This window comes from Magnolia sinica, chromosome 19 (genome assembly GCF_029962835.1).
Source record: "Magnolia sinica isolate HGM2019 chromosome 19, MsV1, whole genome shotgun sequence".
In the NCBI taxonomy this organism is placed as follows: Eukaryota; Viridiplantae; Streptophyta; class Magnoliopsida; order Magnoliales; family Magnoliaceae; genus Magnolia; species Magnolia sinica.
The window spans coordinates 7,101,054-7,119,713 of NC_080591.1; the positions used below are offsets into that span (position 1 = coordinate 7,101,054).

Here is an 18,660-nt window from a genome sequence, read left to right on the forward strand (position 1 = left end):
CTTGTGTAGGATGGAACTGTCTGCCCCAACTGATGAGCTGACCAACCTGATTTGTATGCATTTATGGGGCCCATGGTTCGACACTAGTAGCATGTTCAAGGGAAAGATGGTCCCACCATGATGTATGCCTTTTATCTACCCCAGGTCATTTTAGGGCATGAGTCCATAAATAAGGCAGATACACATCTTAGGTAAACAACACCGTAGGAAACAGTGGTCATTGGACGTTCACCATTAAAAACTTCTTGGCCATAGAAGTTTTGATAAAGATTATATTTGTAATTTTACTTTATCCAGGTCGGTGAGACCTAATCAACGGATTGGATCGCAAATAAACCGGCGTGGACTGGGTAATACCCTCACTAGGACTTAGCTGGAGAAGAAGGGTCCTGTCAGTGCCTCTGTCGGGCCACCATGATATGTGTTTTATATAAGCCGTCCGTCCATTTTGAAAGTTTATTTTAGGGCATGAGTCCAAAAAGGAAGCAGATTTAAGTCTTGAGTAGACCACACCACTGGAAGTAGTGTTGACAATGACCACCATCGATTATGTTTATTTGCCATCCAACTAGTTTATGGTGTCCTATAGACCTCCATGAAGGGAACATATAAATATATGGGCTTGATCCAAAACTTCCATGGCCCAAAAGGTTTTTAGCAGTAGGCATATTTCTGGTGGGAGCATTTGATCTACCCCAGCTCATCACCTGAAATGATTTGTCAGAATAAATAGACTGCATGGATAAAACACAGACATCATAGTGGGCCCCATGGAACTCAACTCTCAGTCTCTGGTCAGGTCCTGGTAGGGTACTAACCAATCCCCGCCCTAATAAACATTAGGGTACGCACTAGGAAGGTTTTAATGGTAGGTATTCAATCACCATTTTTCCTGTGGTGTACTCGACCCAAGATTTGGATCTGACTCATTTTTTGGCTGATGCACTAAAATGATCTGAAAAAGTAGATGGACAGCATGGATGAAACACATACATCATAGCGGGGCCAACAGAGCACCCAATTTGGGCAGCGCTGAGAGCTTGCACCAGCTATGGCTAGTGACCACCATTTTATAAATTGTGCAAAACTAACATTGTAGCAGGCCACACAGGATGATCACCAGTCATTACCATCAAGCTCGTCCATTTATTCGGTGGACCAACGTGGTCAAAATCGGAAGAAAACCAACCGAGTGATTGGCTAGACCATCCAAAAATGCCACCACAGAATACTAATCACCAAATATTCAGAAAAATCACGGGTGGGAATCTTCCCACATTTCAAGATGGATTTCTGAAATTTTCAAATTTTGAAATTGCTACACATACGCCCTATTTTCGTGCTAAGTCCCACCTGATGAACGGCTCACATGCTTTCATGGCCATAGCCCATCTTTATACTCAACATAACCGCAAAACACTTGCAATCCAATGGTCAGGATCATCTTTCCAGCCAAGCAATGATATAAAGATGAGTTATGGACCTATACTTCAAACATCCAATGATTCCAAACGAAATTGGGCCACACCATAGATGGCCAGTTGACCAAAATCCTCAGATATGAAGATCCTCCTAGCTGAATGCTGTTTGGCCTATTTTCTACACTGAATGTGAACCATTCCTGTACATGGGCCAGCTATTGAAGGAATAAGATTCCTCCAATTTTATAGGATTTTGTGCATGGGCCATCCCCTGTGGGGCCCACTTTGTACAAACTGAAAACCCAAAGTGCAACATCAAAAGGATTTACTGTATAGGAATACATACTCTTCACATATAAAGGATTTGCTGAACTTTCCAACAACAACGCAAAAAAAGAAGAAGAAGAAGAAGAAAAGAGAAACAAAATGGCTTTACACACTCTTCACTCACAGGAGCAAGCAGCCATGCCTCCTCTCTCCTATTTACAAACCACCCATCAGCTCCAATGTGCGATTTTGTGATCCTCGGGACGAGACGATATGCGCTGCATCCTCAACCCTTGAATTCATCCAACTGGTGCCTGCTGATTGGTGATCCATACTGTTCGATCTAATGGGCGATTGCATGGATGGTTGATTCCCCAGAATACAGAGAATTCATGTATTTCCTTCTTAACTATCATTCCATCTGGGAGAGGTTTCAGGAATAGCTTGGATCCAATACAAAGTTTTGTATGTGCAATGTGTCAAAGTGCATCTAAGCATGTTTAAGTGTGTCTCGGTGCAGTCTAAATGCGTCAATGTGCATTTCAATGTTTGTTAAGTTCATGCAGGTGCAGATTGTACCTGTTTAAAGCTTAGTATTGGATCTGGGCTCTTTCAGGAATCATCCATCCAGGTTGGACCCCACCGTATCAACAGTGTGAATCATCAAACCACAGGGCCCATTTGTGTAAACTCGCGGCTGGAGGATACTTTGCATATCAGCTCACGGTTCACTCGCCTCCCACCACACCATTGCTCACAGTAGCACCAACTTTAGCCACACCCTGCAACTCCATGGGTGAGCTTGTTATACTACCGACAGACCCGTGTGTTTGTGAACTCAGCTGCGGACTCCCTGGGCCCACCCAGCCACTACCCGCGTTCATCTGCTGCTGAGACCCTGCCCCAGAGCACAGTTGCTGCGGGCTCATTGGCACCTGTTGGCCCATTTGTTGTGAACTCGTATGAACCATCGGCGAACCCACCTGCTCAGGCAAGCCGCTCACTTGTGGGCTCATCGGTGAGCCTGTCTGCTGCAGCTCCTGCAATTGCTGCTGCTGATTGTTCATAAAAGGGTTCGTGGAAGGAAACTTTGGGAAGCCCATAGACACCATATCCCCATGTTGTGAGTGGGGCATCCCACCCCTGCCAAGCGTCTGATTCATCGACATAGACCCGCCATGCATTATCCCACTTCCAGCCATTCCGCCAACACCGTCAATCGAGTTTCGGATCAGCCCTCCACTCAGCATTCCCCTTCCCCGTGGCTGCTGCAACTGCATCTTTGCCAACGTCACAGCCTGAGCGTGGGATATCCCTCCAGCCCGGAGTTGCTGACTCAAGTTGCCAATACTGGAAACGCGGTTGAGATTACTAATCTGGCCCAGGTTGCTCAGGCCGGGGACATGTCCCCCCATGGACGCTGACATGGACCCGCCCAAACCACCCATGCCCACTACATTGCTCGTGGAGCCAAGGCCCACCATGTTCCCGAGCCCCTGAGAACTGCCCATGGATTGCATCATGCCCATGTTGCCTGCACCCACAGTGGGCCCGAGTCCTGCAACCATCATTTTCCTCTGCTGGTGAAGCTGCGACTGTCGTTGCTGCAACTGAAACTGCAGATGAGCCTGACTGCTAACCACTTGATTACCCATCTGGAGGTTTGTACTACTGCCCAACAAATTGTTCCCGACAAGCGGCAATGATCTCTGAATGTGAGGGTGCTGCTGCTTATGCATTGCAGCGAGTTGGACAGCGGAGTCCAGCTGTAGTGGTCTCGATAGATAGCTGGATGACATCTGTAAAGCATGGAGATTGTTGCGCGATAGCATGCGGACCCCAGCTACAATATTCTGCGGCGAGAATTGCTGTAGGCTCTGGGTTGAGATGCTGCTGCTCATGGGATTAACTGCATTCATGGACTGGCCTGAAATGGCTGTTGGGTAAGGTAGCTCAGGTGGCCTACCCCACGGTTCCCCGGGAAAGGCAGGTTGGTTACTGGATGCGCCATCATTGCAGGTTGAATAAGGTTGGACTTGATCATTGGTAAGTTGGTACCGGTTGCGCACCATCTATACATCGAGATTATTGCATGACAACACAGGAACGAAATTTCAATCTACTCTCTACAATCAGAAAACAATGTAGCAAACCTACCAGGGAAGCAAACTGAGCGGCGAGCAAGTCTGCATAATGCTGAAAACAAAATATATGCTGCATGAAAACATTGTCCAAGTAGAAGTGGAGATGAGCTCATTCCATGCGTGTCGATCCTAGCCAAGGATCCCCTCTACCCACACAGCCAGATTTTGCAAAGCTGGCACATGCATGGATGAACGGAACATCTGAGCCCTCTATACTGTGGGGCCCCACCATTGTGACAAATATCACAATAATTTCAAAATCTCTGCAGTTGTTAATATTTCGCTATTTTATCCCAAAATTATCATGTTTTAACTAATAAATATTTAAAAGTTCAAATAAACATTTACTTGTTATATGCATTTTATTTTAAAAATTATATATTACTTTCTAAAATAATATAAGTTCTTAAATATTTTTATTTACAGAGATTTTTCCAATAATATCTCAAGAAAAACATCAAAATCTGAAAAGCTCCTGAGAAATTGCTGACAACAAGATTTGTCAATGTGGACCCCACAATGTTGATGCTGTGGCCCAAAAAATATGATGGTCTGCTCGTCAGGTGGACCAGTTTATGAAACAAATGGTCACTGAGGACCACACATCCATAGCTGCCCATATGTTTTGATACTGTGCCCACCACCCGACAAGCGGACCGCCCAACTCTTGGGCCACAACATGTACATGGTGGGAACCACAGTCTGGATCCACATGCAATGAAGTACATAGATGGGGCTGGGAACTACACGCGTGGAATTAGCAAACCTCAGAGAAGTATTAGAAACTTGCTATGATTAACCGGAACTCACAGTGTTGGGCAGCTTTGGTAGGTCATACTGAGAAATTGCAAAAACATCACTCTCCTCTTCACCTTTATAAATAATCTGCGCTTCTACCAAGTGGTCTTTGGGGTGCTCTGACATTACTAGCTTGCACTGAGACTCACGAACAATGACAGACATACCATTTCCTGCGGTTTCAGAAGACATCAGCTAAAAAGGGTCACTTCAGCTGTGATCAGGCAATATGACTGTCCACAGAACTTACCTTGATAAGCACGTCGTGGGCGGATGAAACTCAGAACTCTGGTCTTGCAGGCATTGATGCTCCCTCCAATGAGTGACTTGGACATTGGCATTGTATTTATGGTGTCTCTGGATCCATCAGTGTCCTCAGACTGGGAGAGCTGGAAAGCAAGCAGCTGAGGGTCGTGCAAGAACGGCTTCCTTTCAGGAGACTCATTAACTTTGCAATCTTTGTAATTGAGGCGGTACCTGAAATGAAGTAACTTGCAATGTTGCAATTGAACTTCACAAGATGAGAAGCCATCTGATAGTGATATTTTGGCACTATGACATGCAAATGGTCACCATATGCATGGCATGCACGTAACTCGATCAAAATGATCCAAATGACAGACCACATTGAATATAGGACACAACCCCAGAATAAGATTAGATCAGATGATACTAACCCATGGTTATTGAACTTCTATTCTGTTGAATTGGACCATCAATTTCTTATTTTATATCATACAACAGTTGGGTAGAAGGTTGTACAGAAGCATTCCAGTGTTTTCAGTTTGTATAAGTGGCCCACATGGACCAGTTATCCAAACCCTTTATATGATGGGCCACCCGATGGATGGCCCATGCCCTAAAATTCTCTAGATTGAGAGATCTTAGCGGTACACTATTTGACCTTTTCTCTTGGTTGAATGCGACCCATTCTTGTGTTTTGGCATGGGCACAGTACAATACCTCTTAATTTTCACTGTCCATTTGATGCCCGCCAAGTGGAAAGTTAGGATCATCCAATCAGTTTGATTTTTGGATTACGACCTATCTATGGGTGGGCCCAGAATATTGATGGCTGTATGGTGGCTGTGAATGAGAATTAGGGCTGTCAAAGGGCCAGGCTTCGGGCCCACATTTTGAACGGTTCAGGCTGGGCCTATTCAAAATTTTGCATTTGCTAGGTCCAAGCCCAGCCCATTGACAACCCTAATGAGCTTCCTCCTTGCTAGATTGTAAAGATACAGTGGTTGAAAAACCTCACAACAATTTGAAACACACCTCTGTGTCAGCATTTCAATCTTGAAGAACCTGCTGAGAACTGGATCGCCCTTAGATCCAGAAGGAAGTGGTACGGATGAGGTCCCAACTGGAGGGCTGTTTGCATTGAACGGAGCATTAACATTACTCACGCTCACAGGAGATCCGACTCCACTCATACTCGGCGTTTTAGGGAGCGAGTTAGATTTCCTCTTCGTTGATAGTGAGGCCTGATTCTCCCGCAAAGAATCATTGTGGCCAGAGTTTACAGAAGCAGTTCCAAGGGCAGCGCCTGACACTGATGCTGCTTTCTCCTTGTGCGATCCAATAGCAGAAGCTGACTGGCTTGTGCTGTAGGGAGCTCCCAAAGAGAAGCTAGAAATTTTCCCCGATCTTGTAGGTGCTACCAGGGACTGGGTGGGCCCCACAGAAGACACCCAGGGACTCTGTGCCGATTTCCTTTTCTGAGAAGCATCGTCCCTTTTCATATCCTTCTCGACAGGCAGACCAGGATTGTACAATTGAATTGGGGGTGGGAACTGAGCTCGCACGAGCGGCGATTGACGCTGCAGATGATTAGATTGATCGCTTCTGATACCCATTGTCTGATGACCAGCTATATTCTCAACCTGTGGTTTTTCTAGCTTGGTGGTCTCGATCAGCTCATCTTTCACACAATATTGTGGGCCCCTTGGGTCTAAATAAGAGGGTGTCCCTGTGTCCAGCTTCAGATCCCCTTCTAGAACTGCCTGCTGGCTGTCATTCGTCAAAGCTTGGGGATGCTTCGGGCCCGCAAATCTTGCACGTTGGACTCTTCCAGCCTCCAGTCGGAGCGGTAACATGTTGTTCTTCCACTGGAGATCAGCTCCAATGGCACCTACTTGACCCCCATTGAGCTGCTGTTGAACCAAGTCGAGCTGCTCCTGTTTTGGTTTCTTGAACATTGTAGATTTGGGACTGAGCTGTGCTTCACATATGTCCCTCTTTCTGACGGAAGTACTGGGATTTCTCGGGTCACTATAGGAGTCAATAAGATCTTGTTCAGGAATCACCGGCGTTGCAGGAACCAATCTAGAGCAATTGACTGTCGATTGATAGTTTGGATCTGATGCCATTGGTGGGCCATGCCTTAAAACCTCTGGCCCAAATTTGTTCTGTTGTATGTTCGAGATATGCATGGCACATGATGGAACTGATCCATCAACCACAAGACGTGCATGGGATCTTGGATTCTTGATCACCCCAGTCCTTGAGATATTCTGTGTAGAGGATAGATTGATAGACATGAGGTTAGTTTCTGGTACATCACTCTGCTTTTTCTTATATCTCCATCCGCGGATTCCCAAATTGAGCTGCAACAGGAGCCAGAAATTAACAAAACAGAATGTCTTGCTGCCTGGAAAGATCTTTAGATTTTGATTTTCTAGCATTGCAAACACTTTTTGCAAGACTCTACTGCCTGATCCAGACTGTTCATCTAGCAAGTCCCACCATCTATGTGCCATGTGGCAAAAATCCAACTGATCGGAGATATTCACTGCTCATGCAAAGGACGATTAAAAGTACCAGTCCACATGGTTTCAAAGATCTTCATCATCCATGCAAAGGGTGCCTAGAAATACAAGTCCACATTTCAATGCCTTTCTATGGACGGTGAAGATCGCTGATCAATGGGATCTTTGCCAATTGGCCCATCCATGGTGGGATGGTTATGTGGTGAGGCGCAATGGTTGGTTGAGCAACATATGGCAAACAATGTTTACCAAATTTCCTGCATGAGAGAATCCATACCTTTTTTGAACCAGTAGTTCTACAAAGTCGGTCCAACAATGGGATTGGATCCAAACAAAGCTCTGGTTGCATGGCCTTGAGAATTCGGGATTCAACTTCCTGAAAACACAAATCGTCATAAGAAGAATGAGCGTTCATACTTGAGCTAAAGAGAAAAGAATCATACATTTTAGGCTTACCAGTTGAGCATACTGACCAATAGATCGCTGTAGGTCCATGAATCATCAGAGATTGATGACATATCCTTGACAACATTTTCTGTGCACATGCGCAGACGCACTTTCTGAACAATTGGAAATTTATTCCCAGAAGAAATGTCACTTCCTGATTTAGGCATGCAATTTCGGTAATCCCACACCTGCATAGAGAATTTACCATTCATTCAACTTGCATATGATACATAATGGTAGTAGTTGTTGTAAACACCACATACCTTCAGATGAATCAGTGAGAGAAATGCTATATAGGTACCTCTTGTGGAAGCTATTGAGGCTTGTGAGCCTTGTGGGACATGGATACTCACCAGTCTCCTTCATCTCTACCATACGTGTGGGCATGTATCTAGGGATGGCAGCTGGAACCATCTACTGAAGTAGAACGGGTTTCTTAATATGAGGACTGAACGCCCTCCACTGATGTGCACCCAAAGAGGACTGTTATATGTTAACGAGGGGCTGCTTGAGGTGCTAAAGGAAGGGTGGAATGAAAGGCTTGAAGGAGGCTGTTGGAGAGGGTAAAGGAAGCATGGAATGAAGGGGGTTAAAGAAGGGCTACTGGAGGTGGTAAGGGAATGATGGAATGAAGGGCTTAAAGGGGTGATAGGGGCAGGTTTTGGAGAAGGTTTTAGGGGTTGAAGGTTTGATTAGTAACTTATGAGAGGTAAAACTGAACAAGAAAACAATAAGTATAGAAGAAAGAAAGTAAGAAGAGTGGAGGATGTACCTTAAGAGTCTCGCAAAGATTTCCTAGAAGTCTCACCTAGAAAATTTTAATGGGGTCTCACAATTAACAAAAATATTCATTCAATCTCAATTTTGGAATAGTTTAAAATGCCATGGCCTTTCCCTTTTATAGACTCGATAGAAATTTCCTAAATTAAAGAAATCTAAAACAAACGCTTTAGTCCAAAAGAGGACTAATAAATGACAACAATTTCCTAAGAACATCTTTCTAGAACAGTACTTTCAAAAGAAGGACTCTTTGACTTTCTAGAGAACTCATAAATGAAAATTGCTTCCAATAAAGATATGACGTGCTGGTCTTGTGGGATTGTGGGGCCCAATCTATGGGTCTTTTGAACACCCATGGGCTTTCTTAGGCCTACAGCTGCAAACTTTGAGGCCCATGGGCCCGTCTTCATCAACTCCCCCCAGCTTGAGAAAACTCAGCTCCGACAAGTAAATAACCTAGTAATGCTCACATAGATCAAGATTAATTCGCTGAAAATCCTTTGCAGTGATCCACGTACAATCTGACTGTGGGTGATTCTTTCACTTAACTAAAAACTTTTAGCATCCATCACGGCTTGTGGAAACAATTTGATCATTAAGCACATTTTCAATTTCCTCTGTATTTCCTTTAGGTGTTGGGGTAAGGTGGACGACACATCCTTCAATCTCCTCGTGATGACCAAAATATGGTGTCAAGTCTTCAATGTTAAAGACAGGACTGAATCAAGCATCTAGTGGAAGCTCTAATAAATAAGCATTTTCTCCACGAGTCGCTTCAACATAAGCTAAGGTCCAACATCCTTTGTATGAACTGTGTGATAGGTGTTGCCTAGAAATCTCTTGGGTTGAAACAAGCCATCACCATATAACCCTTGTTGAATTGCGCAAAAGATTGATGAAGATCAACTTTATCTTTATAACTTTCAGTACTAATTGCAATCTTTTGGCAGACCTCGTCATGGATTTTTTAGTATGCTAAGAGAATGCTTCAGCATTTTCACTAGTGCAAGCAAATGTCGGTAAATAAATCAAATCAATATGCTACCTAGGATTAATACCATTAGCAATCTCAAAAGGTGATCATCCCGTCAATCGATTAACAGAGCTATTATAAGCATACTCTGCCTAAGAATAAGATCCCAAGTTGTAACTTTGTCTCCAACCAAGCATCATAACAAATTTCCCAGGCTTAGATTCACTACTTTTGCCTGACCATCCATCTAAGGATGATTTTGTACCCATTTTTGCCCACAAGGTTTTCTAGAAGTAATTTACAAACTTGGCATCCCAATTAGAAACAATAGTTTTTGGCACCCCATGTAATCGAAAAACATCCCAAAAGACTAATGTAGCTATATAAGAAGCATCTAAGGCCTTCTCACACGGGACAAAATGTTCCATCTTTAAGAATCAATCCACCACCACAAAAATAGAATAAAATCCTCCCTGGGTTTTTGGTAAGCCCAACAAGAAATTTATATATTTCAATATTATTGTAAAAATATTTATAATAATAATATTTTTTGAATTATTGTTATCTTTCAAGGAGAGGAAATAACTTAGAAAAACTAAATCTTTAGTCTCTATGAGACTAATAAATGACAACAACTTCCTAAGAAAATCTTTAATCCCAATGGGACAAATAAATGACAACAACTCCCCCCTTGTCATGGTAGCTCACTAGTTCAATGCTTCCAATTGCCATAATGGTCTGCCACCTCATCAAGGTATTGCCCTGAAGGTACGCCACCTTATCAAGGCATTCAAAAACAGTGACGATGGTTGTAAATTGTAATGGCTTGTCATTACCGTAACGATACGAACCCTAACGGCTGTTACAATGAATTAAATTAAAAAAAAAAAAAAAAAAACCTGCAATGGCCCCGTAACGGGCTGTTACAAGCCATTTTTTTTTTCTGTAACAACCATTATAGCCCTATAACGTGTAGCAGTACCCAGCGTTGCCATTACATAATGGTCATTACGTGATGGTTTTTTGGAAACCATGCACCTTATGGTATAGATGCTGGAGATGAGTGAGCCTCCCTTGCCAATGAAGCTCGTGAACCTTTCTATAACTGTAAAGTAAGAACATTGCAATAATATCACAAAGGATGTCTCTCCATCAAGCATATTGTAAGAATGATCTACCAAACCATATCATGCTAGAACCCAAGAACATTGGATGTGTATGCACTGAGTATTTTGCAAGAACAATAGCATTGCTGACAATTATCGATGTCACACACCAAGTGGTACCATCCTATAGAAGTACCATCGTTAAATAGAATAACTTGACAATCCATGTGGAACTCACCTCACACACGATAGTTCCATTGATGTACTTGCAAGGTATATCATCAAGAATGTCCCCAGGCAACCAGCCAGACTCGACTGCCTATAACCAAATAAAATGAACTTGCTTCAATTAATGTTACCAAATTATAGATGCGAGAAAAGGATGCCAGAATAATCAGTAAAATGGTTTTAAAAAATATGATGTTTGATAGTAGGTGTATAAAACATAAAGAGATATAAATGCAGTCAAGATTCAAGAGTGAAAAACAACAAAAAGTTATAACACTCGACTGAGAGAGTGAGAGACCATGTCAAGCCCTCATAAAAAGTAATGCTAGCTAGTGTTGTGGACCATATATGGAGTTGATTCTGGTTTTAGGATCATGCTAATATCTGCATATAAGGATATATGCATGCAATAATATGCTTTGTGAATGTGAATGCCTCCCTTAGTTTCATGCATGCACAGATGAACACGTGAAGTTGTAAGCAGATGGCCCAATACGTAATGTGTAGGTCCGATGGTTTAGAAATTAGCAAAACTGAGATGGGAGTATTTTTGAAGGATAAACCTGAAATGAAGTATTTTGCATGCAGTTTCAGTAGGAATAGTTATAGAGTCAAGGCCTTAGTTAAATTCAATGGCTAGGAGATTCCTTGAAGCCACCTGTTTCGGTACATTGGCTCCGTAATTCAAAGAGATGGAATTACCGATGGGGATTTTTCCAATAGGATTAGAGCTAGGTGGAGAAATGGGGATGTGCCACTGGAGTGTTGTGTGGCATGGCATCTCAATGAAACTTAAGCGGGAATTTATAAGACAACCATTTGACTGGTTATGCTATATGGGGCAGAGTGTCTGAAAATTAGGAGGCAACATCAGTCAAAAATGATGAGCTTCCAGAATGTATAGAATCAAGAATAAGACATCTGAAGCAGCCTAAAATGATGGAGAGCTGACTGAAATGGTTAAGCCATGTACTGCAAATGCCAGAGATGCCCCTAGTAAGACAGGAGCTTTGATTAAGGTTGAAGGGCTAAAGAGGATGACGGTGAGACCTTAACGGCCATGGCTCAAGGCGGCAAGAAGGGATATGAAGGTTTTTAATTTATTATAGGGTCTCAGAAAAGAATTACTGGTGAAACAAGCCAACCCCAGATAGCTAGGACAAGGATTTGACGGTGAATATATATCTCTCAAGCACTATAAATAAAGCAGTGATGTTGTGGAAGTCTGAATGGCATAAGGCTATGAAAAATGATAATGGTTAAGAGTACAAGCATCTTATAGAGTAAGCAATCAAGCAGAGGATTACTGAAAACTGTATGCACATTAAACAACATCTATGTAAATGCTATTGATAAAAGCTATTATTCAAAAATGTGAAACAGAAACACCAAAGAATCCAACAGCTGTGAAAATAAATATTAGAAAAAAGGTAGGAGGAACAAAAAGTCACATGAAGAACCAAAAGTATGCTGTATGCGTGAAGGCAAGAGTCGTACTCACAGAGAATAATGTCTCAGATGCCCTATCATAGGGATGCAACAGTTTTGGCACATCTTGAAGTAGAGGCAAAAGCATTCCCTACTTAAAATGCATATATAAGCCCATTAGCATCAAGTTCTCAATAATGTGATAAAAGAAGATCATGACCACAAGAATCCAAGTAGCAAATGATGGAACAGAAATTATTCAAGTCATCATGCCAACAAACCTCAGCAGGTTTTCCAATTGAAAATCCATTTGGGAAAAGATTCAAGGAAAAGGACACCTCATTCTCTGCCAGGAAAAAACAAAAGGAACTCTTAGAAGGAGGTATGCCGTAACAGCCGTTACAGGGCTATAAAGGCTGTTAGGTTAAGGAAACAATATCAATTGTTCCACGTTATGGGGTCGTAATGGTTGTAACAGCTGTTATTTTAAAAAAATGGTCAGTAAAGGTGGTGACAGCCCCCGCAACGGTCCGTTATAACCCCCGTAAAGGCCCCATTACGGTCCATGACAGGGCCAATATGGGTTTTTTTTTGGTGGGGGGGGGCGGCGGGAGTTCAATAGAGAGAGACTATAACAGCCGTTATGGGGGAACCGTAACAGCCTTTACATTCCATATCGTAAAGGTAACAGTGGCAGGCGTTACGGCCACCATTACTGTTATGGAATACCTTGAGGAGAATTCAAAATAATTCGTGTTCAATGTGTACATTATTCAAGATGTTAACATCACCTAGTGAAAGAAGATGCTTTCTGGAGTGAGCTGAGGGAACTGACACATCAGTAACATCATCAACTATCCCAACACAAGGTGCCTGCAGGAAAAGAAAAACATGTTTTTGGCATCAGTTTTGATTTTCAAAACAAAAGGAATAAGCATATGACATTACACGCCTGACAGGAATCATGTAAGAACACATTTTACCTTGACTTTAGTAGGATAATGGAGATTCCTCAAAAAGGAAAAAGCAAAACAAAGTGTTATATCTAAATCAAAGGTGGCACTCAACATGTGGAATAACACTCACTTATTTCTTTGACATGTGAAACTCATAGTAGAGATTGTTTAGCCATGCACTATAAAAATTTAAAACCAAAGACAGCCTAGCCAGAAGGGAAACTTTTAGTGGGATTGAAGGGCTTGAAAGGAGGCCAAAAGGACAACCTAAAAGGCCATGGATCAAAGTGAAATGAAGGGATACATACAAGGTTCTGAAAATTGGCTTCAAGGTGGTATCTGCCCAGCCCAAAACCAATACATTACGGACTGCATCCGACAAGAGTATCATTCTATTGACACTTTTTTTTTTTCACATTTTTTTTTTTTTTGAAAAGATATAGAAAATGGAAAAACTAGAAAAGAAACAAGCATGCATCATTTATGAGTGTTTTTTATATTATTCAACTGTGCATTGGGCCATTCTTTGGGTTTTTGACATTATTCAATCGTGCATTGGGCCATTCTTTGGTAAGAAGCTCAGAATGCAGGCTAACTACTGGAAAGTGAGTTTTTTTTTTTAGCCTTGGCCTGTAAATTTCATGCTGAAGCAAGAAATTATTTGCTTGCATGTCAGTTCTTACTGTTATGAGTTTTTGTTACATACTTTAAGGCCTCATTTAGTAGATGCCTAAAAATGAGTACATCTCATTTTAGTTAACAGTAATTTTGCATTAGAGGTCTTGATTTCTAATGCATGATGAGTTCATGTTAACAGTAATTATCTATTAGAGATCAAGATCGATAATACATAATTAGTGCCAATTAAAACGAGATGTAACTCAATTTTAGGCACCTGCCAAACAGGGCCTAAGTTCTTAACTGAACGTCACAGGAATGACCACAGATTATCCAGAAATAAAACACATGTACTTATAATCACGAATGCAATATAACGAACAACATACTATTTTAAGTGCATATAATATTTGCTGGTCTAACTGAAGTTACGGCCCTTGGTAAAGTGTATTGGCAGAAAAGGATTCATGTGGCAGACCCCAATTCGTTGGTATAAGGGTTAAATGATGATGATGGTAACATAATATTTGCTACTTTATTGTATAAAAAATGGCTGCTTTTCTATTTTACATGTGTAGGAGATTGTGTCGATGTTAGTGTTTTGTATTGAGAGCTCATGCGAGCATAGAGCATTATAATAATATATGATGTACTGTATAAGGTTTCTTTTTAAGTAAGAATTTAAGGGTAGAGACTAGAGAGATATTAAGCTCTCTACTCCCATTTCTTTACTTCTCGCTTTTTCTCTCTTTCTTCTTTCCTAGCTCGAATTCCATCGTGGTATCAGAGCTAGAGAAAGGATAGACCACAAGCTCCCTCTTTCCTTCCTGTTCGACAACAACTAGTTGATCTTAAATCCACCTCTTTAACTGGAACAATGAAGGAACAACCATGTATATCTAATAGACTACTACTGCTACTCATGCATTTCAGTCCCAACCATATTCACCCTCTTCATGGATCATTGACTTAGTTGCTACACATTGCATAATTGGTAAGAAGGAAATTTACATTTCATATTCCGCCAACTTCCAGTTGTATTTTTTTAAAAAAATTACTCAGAGATCATTTTCCAGCGCTAGTGGAAAAGGAGCCCATCAACCCTCTCAATCATAAGTGTTGCCATCTACTATTCATGTTCCTTCTTTTCCATCTAACTTGTTGAAAGTTTGACTCTCTTAAAAAATAAAAATAAAAATAAAAACAATTGAATTGCAATGCCACATTTTTTCCGTCTCATTGAGCTACTCGGGAAACATGAACAAAAAAGAGTATTAGTGGTGATCATGACGACGGGCCCCATATGTCCCTCATGAGGACCCCACATGGGGATAGCTGGAGTACTTGAAACTATTTGCTTGTGTTTATTTTCATTTAAGCCTTGCAATGACCAAGATACCCCTACTTAAAACAATATTAAAATAATCAACAAGGGAGCATATTGTGTGCTGCCCCCACCTGGACAAACACAGTACAGGCAAGGGCTCTGTGGGGCCCACCATGATGCATGGGTTTTATGATTTTATCCACACCGTCCATCCATTTTTCCATATCATTTTAGGGTATAAGCCAAAAAATGCAGCGGATCCAATGTTCAAGTGGACCACACCACAGGAAGCAACGGTGATAATGACACCCACCGTTGAAACCTTCTTAGCATGATGTTTATTTGCCATCCAACCTGCTCATGAGGTCACATAGACCTGGACGAAGCGAAAATACAAATATCAGCTTGATCAAAACTTCTGCAGCTGCCAATAAGTTTTTAATGGTGGGTATTCAATCCCCAATGCATGGTCCACTTGAGCTTTGGATCAGCCTCATTTTTGGGCTCATACCCTAAAATGATCTGGAAAAATGGATGGACGGCATGGATAGAACTCATACATCACGGTGGGCCCCACAGATCCCCACCTGGACGAGTCCGTCCAGGAGGGGCAAAACGCAATCCACTTCCAAGGAAATTAGTCTTTTAATTAGTATTGCTTTCTTTCTTTTGTTTGGCAATTACATAACGCAAATTAGCCGTGTAGTCGCATTGGACCATTTGATATAAAAACAGAGAGAGAGAGAGAGAGAGAGAGAGAGAGATTTCTTCTCTCTGTGAGAAAAAAAAAAAAAAACAATATTAATATTTAAAAAAAAAAACAAAAAACAATATTCATTTCCTTGCATTTGTTGCCAAGGCTTAAAATCGGTGTATCAGGAGCATGTCCTTCACCACCCATATGGCCCACCATTGCTCCTTATCACCCTTCATCAGCCTGTTTCGGGCCGATATGGGCCGACACAGCTGCATTTTTCATGGCTGGTATTGGGCGATACATTCCAGTTTCGGCCGATTTACGTATAAAACACTCGATACACCCCAAACCACCATAACATTGTGAATGGCATTTCTGTAAATAAGCTGATTCTTAAAACCATCCTTCCTGCATGTTTCGTTTCCAAACGAAAAACAAAATTAGAAAATAGAAATATTTAAAAAATACGAAATAATATTTGAAAATATTACTCAGATGACGAAAATACCCTTGCATTTCAAATGGAGAGAGAGAGATGAAAAGAAAGAAAAAACGAAAAAAAAAAATGGAAAAGCAAAACATATCTGAAAACATAACTCAGAAGACGAAAATAACCTTGAGAGAGAGAGAGAGAGAGAGAGAGAACCTGCGTCTGCTTGGGAGCGATCGACTCGGATATCGGCGATACCTCGTTGGGAAAGTCGGGAGGGAGAATATGGGAAGGCGGGGACAAGGACTTGGGGCGATATCTCGTACCAGTTTTTGAGACCTTGAAAGATACCCCCATCTCATTGCCTTTCCTGGCCCTTTTTCTTTTATTTTTTCTCTGTTCTGCTCCAAAGATACGAAAAAAAAAACAGATAATTAAAGTTAAAAAAAAGGAGAGAGACACAGAGAGAGAGATTTGAATGCTGGCACTGCGCCCTAGGTTTTAACCAACCCCGCGCAAAGGCGATGGTAAGATGTAATCCTGGTCGCACGTGACAAGCATGTGTCGCGCGTGCGATCAGGGAGGCTCGCTGCGCGCCTTGCCTGGCTCCTGTCAGGTGGCCCACAGTCTATCGGGGAAGCTTGTCAAACGGTCATACTGAACGTATGCATGTTGGGGGCTTTTTGTGCAGCCAAAAGATACGTGGGGCCCAACGCGACGTGCGTGTGATGTCGATTCAGTTGGAATATGAAGACAGGTACAAAAATCAAGTGGGCCACACCGTTGGGAAAAGTGGTAATTGGGATCAACCGTTGAGAACTTCTAGGCCCACTAAAAGCTTTAGATCATGCTGAAATTTGGTTTTTCACCTTACCTGATGGGACCCACCTTACTAAGGGTTTGGATGACATATAAACATCACGGTGGGCCCTAGAAGGCTTCAACGGTGGAGGCCCCGTTTCAGCTATTCTTGTGGTGAGGTCCACTTCAGTTTTGGATAAGCCTGATTTTTTGGGCTCGCCTATCATGTGATATGATATGTGCTGGCGCTGATAGCGATAGGAGGGAGTGTCGTGCAAATGTCAAGGTGGCCCCACAGAGATTTTTGCCGCACGTGCTACGGGAATTCGCTTCCTGGACCGATGCTTGGCCGCGGTCCAACACGTGCTAACGAGCTAGCACTACGCGGATTACGTGAGTGTAACGGGTGAGTCGCTGATCGTGGGGCCCACCTTGATATATGTTGTATATCCACGCCGTCCATCCGTTTTTCAAGATCATTTATTGCGTATTTACATGAATAAAACTGATTCAAATCTTAGGCGGACCACATCAATGGTCATTGTACACACACTTTTAGAAAGTTTCTACGGCCCACTCTAATGTTTATTTTATATCCAACCTGTTAATAAGGTTACACAGACATTGATGAAAGGCAAACACAGATATCAGCTCGATCCAAAACTTTTGTAGCCCACAAAATATTTTTAATGGTTATTGATCACTATTTGCTCTTGTTTGTTCCATCTAAACTTTTGATGTGCTTCATTTTCTATAAAATAGCCAAAAAATAGTTTGAAAAAACGGATGGACGGAGTGGATTTACACCACATACATCAATGTGGCCCCACGGTTACGGACTCATCTACTAAGCGGATATCCCGGACTCAATCCGCGCCCTGTACCCCTAATAATCACGTTGTCAGATCTAGTCGTCCTCGAGGAAAAAAACGATTGCGTGCGGCGGTGCATTTGAAATTTCAGACACCACCATTTCTTTTCCGCCAATTTTTAAATTCATAGAATATCTGATCCGTCTAAAAGTTGGGATCGGCCATCTTGATAAATATATATGAAAATAAGGTCGATCCACTCGTTGAGTAAGCCATATGGGTACGAGTCATTCATTTGTCTTTCCTTGATTTTGTGTCTTCTTGATAAGTGGACCGCCTCAATTCCATACCATATGATCAACATCATTTTACGATATACGTTTTACAAGGATCGGATATTGTAGATATGTAATAGAAATTGATGTTTAGATACAGATGCTGTATGTGATCATTTCTCGTCCCAAAGGCCCGTTTAAACCGTCGCATACACACAAACGCCCCACATGCGAAGCTTTCAGACACGTTTTCGTCGGTTCCCTTTCACTGCATGTCTAATTCTTCGTACACGTGGGAGGCGACTTTCCTGTTATCAGGACAACCCCAGCTTGGCACAGGCGGCCACAGGCCCACGTTTATGTGTTTTCCTTACATCCAAA

At 42.1% G+C, this 18,660-nt stretch overlaps 1 protein-coding gene across 6 annotated transcripts; it reads right to left on the reverse strand.

Annotated features, from left to right (window-relative positions):
* Nucleotides 1–1,729: 1,729 nt before the first annotated feature.
* LOC131234296 (protein PHYTOCHROME-DEPENDENT LATE-FLOWERING-like) lies at nucleotides 1,730–17,049 on the reverse strand. 6 transcript variants are annotated; one of them, XM_058231065.1, is made up of 13 exons: nucleotides 16,902–17,049; nucleotides 16,608–16,792; nucleotides 13,155–13,236; nucleotides 12,645–12,709; nucleotides 12,437–12,514; nucleotides 10,946–11,026; nucleotides 7,875–8,036; nucleotides 7,679–7,777; nucleotides 5,909–7,239; nucleotides 4,881–5,107; nucleotides 4,643–4,803; nucleotides 3,846–3,884; nucleotides 1,730–3,760 (listed from the first exon to the last, which is right to left on the reverse strand). In XM_058231065.1, exons 2-13 carry the CDS (start codon nucleotides 16,746–16,748, stop codon nucleotides 2,417–2,419), a joined length of 3,810 nt encoding a protein of 1,269 aa, XP_058087048.1. In that variant the 5' UTR covers nucleotides 16,749–16,792; nucleotides 16,902–17,049; the 3' UTR covers nucleotides 1,730–2,416. The 6 variants fall into 6 exon arrangements, with proteins under 6 accessions (XP_058087048.1, XP_058087049.1, XP_058087050.1 ...); XM_058231066.1 differs by lacking the exon at nucleotides 16,902–17,049 and having other exon boundaries at nucleotides 5,909–7,146; nucleotides 16,608–16,853; XM_058231067.1 differs by lacking the exons at nucleotides 12,645–12,709; nucleotides 13,155–13,236; nucleotides 16,608–16,792; nucleotides 16,902–17,049 and having other exon boundaries at nucleotides 12,433–12,514.
* Between the last annotated feature and the right edge of the window lie 1,611 nt (nucleotides 17,050–18,660).